General features: G+C 39.4%; 1 protein-coding gene across 1 annotated transcript; it reads right to left on the reverse strand.

Annotated features, from left to right (window-relative positions):
• Positions 1-1,275: 1,275 nt before the first annotated feature.
• LOC148875668 (uncharacterized) lies at positions 1,276-4,328 on the reverse strand. The gene is made up of 4 exons (XM_088965272.1): positions 3,648-4,328; positions 3,107-3,197; positions 2,956-3,042; positions 1,276-2,744 (listed from the first exon to the last, which is right to left on the reverse strand). Exons 1-4 carry the CDS (start codon positions 4,326-4,328, stop codon positions 1,276-1,278), a joined length of 2,328 nt encoding a protein of 775 aa, XP_088821398.1.
• Between the last annotated feature and the right edge of the window lie 5,137 nt (positions 4,329-9,465).

The raw sequence follows: 9,465 nt of genomic DNA on the forward strand, positions 1-9,465 counted from the left end.
TGCTTCGACCCGATTGCTATTTTTTTGCTTTTTTTCTTATTTTAAAAAAATCTGTTTTTAATACTTTACACCTCTATCAAAAAAACGGAGGTTTCAGTAGTGTAGCTGAGATGGTTTTATTGAAAACCTCTGTCAACAACCGAATCGTTGATAGCTTTGTCAACAAACTGAGGGTCCACTTGGTTTACAGGAATAGGGGTCTGAAATCGGAATCGGAATGGGCTATTCCGATTCCAATTGTTTGGTTGGGTGGAATCAAAATCCCATTTCCATTCCTGCTAGAATGGCATTCCCCCATTTGAGGGAATGGCCATTCCCTGCCCCTTCCTTGGAAATGAAATCTCATTCCCATTGATTTTAATTCCCATTTTGAGAAAAACTCTGTGGGATTTCTTTTTCTTTGTTATACAAGGTACAGCCTATATATATACAATTTCCTACCCTTGAATTTAGGAGATTGAAACTACTAATTACAAGTTTCCAAGAAATCTGGGAAACTACTATCCAAATACATATAGGAAATGTGGGGATTTGGTTTCCCAATACTCCCCCTCAAATTGGCACATGCAAATTCCGAATGCCCAATTTGCCAAGGAAATATGCGAATTTCTCTTTTCCCAGAGCCTTCGTCAAGATATCAGCCAACTGCTATGTGGTTCAAATATGGCAAGTAACAATGTTCCCACATCGTATCTCATCGCGAACAAAATGACAGTCGACCTCAATATTCTTTATCTGCTCGTGGAACACTGGATTCGCGGCTATGTGCATAGCTGTCTGATTGTCACAATACAATCGTGCAAGTTCATCATGCGCCACCCCAAAAGACAAAAGAAGTTTCTTCATCCACTTCAGCTCACAGCTTGTCATAGCCATCGAACGATATTCAGCTTCTGCAGAGGAGCGCGACATGGTATGTTGTTTTTTCGTTTTCCAAGAAACCGGTGACTGCCCCAGTAGAACAAAGTAGCCAGTCAACGACCGTCATGTCAATGGGCAGCTTGCCCAATCAAAGTCGCAATAAGCATATAGACACAGATCGCAATCAGAACGGAACTATATACCTTGTCCTGGATATCCTTTCATATAACGCACTACGCGCAGAGCTGCCTCCCAATGTTCTTGTCGTGGACTTTGCATGAACTGAGCTAGGATATGAACACAATAACACAACTCATGTCGTGTAATGGTCAAGTAGATCAACCGTCCCACTAATCGTCAATACTGATTCGGATTTTCCACAAGAGCGCCATTTGCCAGCACAAGATGATGATTCTATTCAATGGGTACGGATGTTGGTTTGACTCCCAAGAGTCCACATTCCGATATGATGTCTAGGGCATACTTCCGTTGAGACAAGAAGATTTTCTCAGGGCCACGAGCTACTTCAATCCCTAGGAAATATTTGAGTGGACCCAGATCTTTCATATGGAAGCATCGATGGAGATACTTTTTGAATTTTACAATGGCAGTAGTATCATTTTCCCCAATAATCAGGTCATCAACATATATTAGCATGTACAAACGAATATTGTGTTTGCAATAGGTGAACAGAGAGTAGTCAGGATACGACTGGACAAACCCAAACTGTATCAAACGAATATTGTGTTTGCAATAGGTGAACAGAGAGTAGTCAGGATACGACTGGACAAACCCGAACTGTATCAAGGCCATTCTTAACTTCGAGAACCAACATCTGGGAGCTTGACGTAGTCCATAGAGGGATTTCTTCAATTTGCACACTTTTGTTCGATCCTTGGATGCAAGTCCTGGTGGCAACTGCATGTATACTTCTTCATTCAAATCCCCATGTAGGAAAGCATTATGTACATCCATCTGATGCAACTCCCAGTTCCTAGCGGCTGCCACGGCTAAGAAGGTTCGGACCGTCGTCAGTTTGGCCATAGGAGCAAAAGTCTCATTGTAATCTAACCCTTCAACCTGTCTATTCCCAAGAACAACTAGGCACGCCTTATACCGTTCAATCGTCCCATCTGAATTATATTTGATCTTATAAACCCATTTACTCCCTATTGCCTTTTTTCCAGGAGGTAGAGATTCCAATGTCCATGTACCATTGTCCTCCAGAGCCTGGATTTCCTTCCTCATAGCTTCTCTCCATTTCTCACTTTTTATTGCCTCAGAAAAACTGGTAGGCTCGGCCCCTGTAGTGACTGCAACTAAGAAGGCTTGATGTTTAGCAGAGAAATTAGTACATGTCACATAATTTTCTATGGGATAGGGAGTCGTACCTAATGACTTTGATTCAGAGTTGGCTTGAGTGTGAATGGAGTCTTTCAAACATCGAGCAGTGTAGGTTTCGTAGGGCTTTAACAAAACAGATGGCGTGCGATGTCGATGTCCCCTGCCAAGTTGCTCATCTGGTGCTGTTTGTGGTGCTGGATCCATACTAATTCTATCCTCTCCGTCATTAGCTTCCACTTCTTGCACACCCCCTCCATTGCCTTGCTCCTCCTCTCCTCTATGAGTATCTTGAAAGCTCTCCCTATCATTCGCACAAATATCGTCTTCAGCACTCCCCCTGTCTTTATGTCCCTTGTGGCCACAAAAAACAACATCATCAACTATGGCCGTAATTTTCGGGCCAGGGTTTTCTTCAAGAGTTACTTCTAAATCACCGGTATATGGAAATATGTTTTCATGGAAGACTACATCACGGGAGACGAAGTATTCATCGCTCTCAACGTCATATACGCGCCAACCTTTCTTCCTGTATGGATAGCCTACAAGAACACACTTCCTACTCCTTGCTCCAAACTTATGCTTATCGCGAGGATAAGTATCCAGCGGTCAAGACACACTCCCCCCAAAACCGAATAGGTAAACTTGCTTGAAACCTCAATGCTTTAGCAACATTCAAAATATGCCTATGTTTTCTTTTCACTCGACCATTCTGTTGGGGTGTTCCAACACAGGAAGTCTAATGTAGAATACCATGAGTTTCAAAGTATGACTTCAGGCCTTTAAACTCTGTTCCATTATCACTTCGAACAACTCTGACTTGTTTGCCAAATTGGCATTCTGCCATGGCACAAAAATTCTCAATAATATGTACTACTTCACTTTTTTCAAGTAATAGGTAAACCCCACACAGCATGAGAATAATCATCAACAATGGTTAGAAAGTAAACAGCACCACAAGAGGCAGGTACTTTATAAGCACCCCGTGTATCACACTGAATTAGAGAGAAACAATCATTAGCTTTATGTTTACTTTCAGGAAAAATTTCCCTAGTTTGTTTTGCTTTGTAACAGACATCACATGGCTTATCTCTTTCAGGTCTACTGTTTAATTTTCCTACTTTAGGAAGTGAAGATAATATCTGTTCAGACGGATGCCCTAATCTACGATGCCACAACTCCCACTCACTCATTCTACATGTTCTATTTGCTCGAACCGGTGGTGCTCCTCTAAATTGATAGACCCCATCACACTACTCACCCGCTCCAATCAGAGTCCTCGAGGTTTGGTCCTGTATCACGCACAACCTGTTAGTGAAAGTGACAATACTATTTATCTCTTGCAATAATTTAGCTACAGAAATAAGGGTGCAGTTCATTCATGGTACAAAAAGCACATGATGTAAATACATATTTCCACCCAAATGCAAAGTCCCTTCCTTTACTGCAGTAGTTTGCTTCCCATTGGGAAGTTCCATCGGACACGGTGTAATATTCCGAACATTAATCAATAAATTAATTTCTCCAGTCATATGGTGCGACGCCCTAGAACCAATTATGCAATTAGTAGGAATTTTCTTACCGGAAAGTCTTTCAGATTTATGTGAATTCAGAATATTGAGAAGTGTTGTCCATTGGTCTCCACTCAGCCCCAGAAATCCGCTACGGTCATGATCATTGGTGGTTCCAACCTTTTGTCCTCCAGTCTCACTTCCCGCTACTTGGGCAGCGTTTGCTCTTGCCTTGTTTCCTCGTCCTCGTCCACCGGCACCCACGCTCGAACCACTTCGCCCGCGGCCTGCTCCTTTCCTGGTTGAGCGTGGTTTATCTTCCCACCATTCTAGATATCCGGTTACCTGAAAGCAGTCCTTTGCTTCATGTCCAGATTTTCCACAGTGTGCACAGTTCATGTTTTTATCCTTTGTACATGCAACAGTTGCTTTTGCACCAGCACCTACATGCACCGCAAAACCCATAGCATCACTTCGTTCTTCTTTGCTCTTGGCTATACTTTGATGCCTTTCCTCTTGAATGGCAATTGCATAGACACAGTTCAAACTCGGCAATGGCTCTATGCTCAAAATATTCGAACGCACGGTGCCATAAGTTGCGCCATCAAGGCCCATCAAGAACTGATGTACCCTCTCTTCTTCTCACTTCTTTTCAAGCATGGTCGCAATTTTGCAGTTGCAACCGCTACAATGACAAGTGGGTATTGGATCATAATCCGCCAGTTCTTCCCACATAACCTTCAGCTTCCCGTAGTAAGCCATCACTGCTTGTCCCTGTTGTTTACAAGTAGCCAAATCTGCCTTCAATTGATGGACTCAAGGTCCATTCTCGATAGAAAATCTGTCGCAAATCCTCCCACAATTCTTTCACGCTCTCCGTATATGATATAGTAGATCGCAAGGTTGGTTCGATTGTATTGAAAATCCATGCAACCAGCATCAAATTCACCATCCACCAATCTTCGATATCGGTTGAATCATTTGTTGGTTTACTCAATGTTCCGTCAATGAACCCGAGCATTCTCTATGTTCTGAGGGCGTTTCTCATGGATCTTGCCCATTCCTCATAGTTCTCACCTTTTAACTGAATAGGTGAGATGATCATTCCAGGATTATCAGACGTAGGGAGAGCCCTGCGCCTTTTCTTCTTTCTTCTCCTCCGCCTGGCATAATGAAAAAAAAACGTCGAGACACCTTCTGAATCGCTGGTGCGCACTGGTCTGTCACTCTATCTGTTTCATCAGCTATTCGTTGCCGCCTTTTGCAGTGCTTACACTAACTAACAGAGATGCTGGACATCAATCTCTTCCAAGAAGACAAGGGCCACGATCCCGAACGGATCCGTGAATTGCAGCGTCGGTGATACGCCAATGTCGAGATCGTCAACGAGATTATCAGCCTCAAAATTGCTGGTGAAGATGCGAGTGAAATAATAAAAAAATACGGATGAGAACAAGTGGTTGACGGCAAAGAAGGAAGTCAAAGTTCAAGAGACCAGAGCGGCCTTGTATTCGAGATTGGAAGTTGTCGGAAACTTGTGCACGATTCCGTTCCTATTAGTGAGACGAATAATGCAGTAATTCGACTGTGGGGGGAGAAACGGGAGGAGCCTATAGAAGAAGAAGAAGAACCGAAGATTGTAGAAGAAGAAGACCAAAGAACTCTGCAAAGTTCTTGTCTTAACTGCGAAAAATCGGAACTCGAAACCGCCGATTGCAGCCTTGGGAGGATTCTCGATCTCTGTCTCTCTGGATCTGGAGTGCAAAGTCTGTCCTTTGCCGGCGCCGAGCAACGTCGCTGCCACTACTGATCTCCAGAGGTCTTAGAACATAAACCTCTCGCTCCCGTTTCTGGCTCTGATACCATGAGAAAAACTCTGTGGAATTTCTTGTTCTTTGTTATACAAGGTACAGCCTATACATATACAATTTCCTACCCATGAATTTAGGAGATTGAAACTACTAATTACAAGTTTCCAAGAAATCTGGGAAACTACTATCCAAATACATCTAGGAAACGTGGAGATTTGGTTTCCCAATACATTCTGATTCCTGTCTGAACCAAACAGACTATTGGAATAGACCTTTCCGATTCTGATTTCGGAGGATGTTGATTCCGATTCTGACTACCAACCAAACGGACCCTGAACTGTTTTTCAGTAGCCTCTATCAACAACCGAATCGTTTCCAAGTTGGAAGAGCTGCTAAAACCTCTGCTAAGCCATGTAAAAGACATCACTGTGTCTGAAACCTCTGGTAAGAAAAAAAAAAAAAATTACTATGTCTGAAAAAAACATCTCTGTATCTGAGATGGTTTTGTTGTAAGAGTGATTGAGAAGAAAGAGTGAGAGGGTTGTGACAAGTTTTGTGAGAGGAATAACCATAAGTGTTGTAGAGAAGATTGAGAAGAATAACTAGAAGTTGTTGAGACGTTTGTTATTGAGAGGCTTTGAGACATTTGGTCTCCCAAGGGGCATTTAATTTTTTGAAAAAAAAGAAAATAAAAAAATAAAGACAACACAACAATGTTCTCTAAAGCAACCTGAGCTCAGCAATGTGCCAGGTCATCACATTGCCTTTTAGTATATATAAATAGATGACAAATGCATGAGAACGTTTTCAAATTTCAATGTCCCACATCACTTTGGTGAGTAGACCTAGCAATTGGGTTGGGCCAGTCGGGTTTGGGTTGGGTCAAAACACTCTGGGTTGATTATGGTCAGGTTGGATTGGCAAATGCTAGACCCTAAACTGAAATGTTCAGGTTAGGGTTGACCCATAGGTCAATTCGGGTCATTCCTAAAATAATTGAAATTTTAAAAAACAAAAAAAAAATACATGAAAAATGTCAAAATTAAAGGAATTAACTTTAAAATTCCAAATATAAATAAAAAACTTGAACATTTAACAATTCAAAGAGTAAATAATAAAGAGTAAAAACTAAATAATAAAGATTAAAGAGTGAAAACTTCTAAAAATACATAAATAGTCTTAATTAGACCTGACAAACGGGTCAACGGGTTGATCCATGATCTAACCCAACCCAACCCAATTTTTTTTGGGTTGGGTTGGGTCGAGTCAAATTCATGTAACTAAATATGAGACCCTAACCCTGTTTTATTGGGTTGGGTTGGGTTTGGGTTCGTAGGTTGGGGCAACTTTTTTTAGGTCTATTGGTGAGTGATTCAAAATCACTATGGCAAATCAATAAAACCCAATTTAGAAGGTTTTTGGCTCCATTGCACTACATCAGAGCAGATTTTGAGAAAATAGCAAAAAACACATTACCATGTGCTGTTTGGTTAACCATTTTATCGAGAAACGTTTTCAACCCACGCCTTGAAACTTGGGAAATGTCTGGTTTGAGTGTTTTCTGGTTTTTCTAATGTTGCTAGCAACAATATGCTGACATGGCATTGAAAAACTCCTATATTGCAGTAATAGCAATGATACCAAATAAAAAATCTGAGAAATCGTTTTCTGAGAAAACAGCATGTTCATGTAGCACCATAAAAAACCTAACTCAAAAAACGACATTAGTTTTAAACACTGCCTCAAAGAACAGGAAATAAACGTTTTGTTTTTTCAAAAAATGGCCCATCTTAGAAAACATCATTTTATGTTTTTTTTTTTTTTTTTTTTTCCTTAGAATGTTTTCTGGTATGGAATGTGACTCTTATGTGCATCTTCTCTCAGACAAAGGCAATAAAACCAACCAGTAGTACACCTTAATGCCTCTAAATCTCAAAGCTCGCCATTGCAACAAGTTTTTTAGACAAAAAAATATATTGGTGAGTGATTCAAGATTACTGTGGCAAATCAATAAAACCCAATTTATTAGGAAGTTTTTGGCTCCATTGCACTACATCATAGCAGATTTTGAGAACATGGCAAAAAAGTGAAAAACACATTGGCATGTGCTGTTTGGTCACTCATTTTTTTTTTTCAAGTATTTGGCATCGACGCCATTTCCTTATAAATTGGTCCCACATCATAAATATAATTTTTTGGGAAAACATATGTTTGGTTAGTTATTTTATCTAAAAACATTTTCGGACCAGTCTTGGAAATTGGGAAATGTGTGGTTTGAGTGTTTTCCCATTTTTTCTAATGTTGCTAGCAACAATATGCTGACATGGTATTGAAAAAATCCCATGTCGCAGTGATAGCAATGGTACCAAATAGAAAATATGAGAAATCGTTTTATGAGAAAATAACATGCTTATACAACACCGTTTTCTGAGAAAAATTCGCTCAAGAAATGACATAAGTTCCAAACACTGCCTCAAAGAACGGGAAAAAACGTTTTGTTGTTTTTCCAAGAAATGGCCCATCTTAGAAAACATCACGTTTTATTTTTTTCAATGTGACTCTTGCGTGGCATCTTTCTCTCATAAAAAGGCAATAAAACCAAGGGAAAATTCTCAATGAGTACCCTATATTTTGGGCTGAGTGCAATTTTGGTCCCCAAACTTTAAAACACGACAATTCAATACTCAAATTTTCAAATTGTGTCAACCCAGTGCCTGTCGTTAATCAATCATTAGAAGGCATGGAAAAGACACAAATGCTCTTCGAATGTCATATAATTTTCTTTATTAACCATCCAAATGCCCTTCTCAAAACTAAAACATTGTTCATCATCTTCTTCCTCAAGAAGATGAAATAGAGGTATAAGGTTTTGGTACAATTTTGCAAGTGAATGATAATGATCCAGCTCCTACAAAAACCAAACGATTCCCTTCAAATCCTTAGCTAACAAATGTGACAAGTATTGAAACCCCAACGGGTTTAGGGTTGTTTACCATTTCTTTGATTCAATCTTAATTCTTAAAGAATAAGATAATGAACAAAGTTTTGAAGGTTGATTTTGATATTTTTCAAAAATTTTAAATCACACGTCATCCTGTGATGCATATATAACTGATGGCCGATTAACGGCAGGCACTGGGTTGGCACGCTTTGAAAGTTTAAGTACTAAGTTGTTGTATTTTAAAGCTCAGCAACCAAAGTGGCCACCCATATTACATTGGGAATTTTCCCTAAAACCAGTACACAATGTATATAGACGTTTTTTCCAAACTCAAAAAAAAAAAAAAAAAGAAGGAAAAAACAATAAAACCAAATACCTCCTTAAAGCCTCTAAATCTTAAAAGTTTGTCATTGCAACCACAATTTTTTGGGAAAATTCCCAATCAGTATCCTGTACTTTGGCTCGTGACAATCCAGTACCCGAATTTTCAAAATGTAACAATCTAGTATCCAAACTTTTAAAATGTGACAATCCAGTGCATGTCGTAAACGGTCTATTATTCAACTGTTAAGTGACATTTAAAAAGTCAAAAATACCCTTCGAAAGTCATCTAATTCTCTTTATCAACCATCCAAACATTGACAAAACAAATGAATACTCCCAAATCCTAACCTCTTCTATTCAAAAAAGTTAGTGACTATTTAAAAGAATCTCCAATTTGGGACTCTTCATTTTATTGTTAATGTTGGGATGATTGATAAAGAGAATTAGATGACATTATTAGAGAATTTTTGACTTTTCAAATGTCACATTTTCAAAGTTAACATTTTGAAAACTTAAATGCTAAATTATTGTATTTTGAAGTTTGGGACCAAAATTGTAATTCGAACCAAATTAGAGTAATGATTAGGAATTTCCCTTTTTTTTTAACAAAAAAACAGCTTTGCCAAGTGCATAGGTTTTACTAAATACGTCAAACTGTATATGGCGTGTCTTCTCT

The sequence above is a fragment of the Nelumbo lutea genome, chromosome 1 (genome assembly GCF_056320005.1).
Source record: "Nelumbo lutea isolate HS-2025 chromosome 1, American lotus-T2T, whole genome shotgun sequence".
NCBI lineage: Eukaryota > Viridiplantae > Streptophyta > Magnoliopsida > Proteales > Nelumbonaceae > Nelumbo > Nelumbo lutea.

What these genes read in the sequence shown, in the direction of transcription:
- LOC148875668 (XM_088965272.1), bottom strand. Translation starts at nt 4,328, where the DNA reads ATGGGCCTTGATGGCGCAACTTATGGCACCGTGCGTTCGAATATTTTG. An exon ending in TTATTCTCATGCTGTGTGGG is followed by an intron (nt 3,043 to 3,106) that starts GTTTACCTATTA and finishes GTGCCATGGCAG; the next exon opens with AATGCCAATTTGGCAAACAA. An exon ending in GTCATACTTTGAAACTCATG is followed by an intron (nt 2,745 to 2,955) that starts GTATTCTACATT and finishes GTGTTCTTGTAG; the next exon opens with GCTATCCATACAGGAAGAAA.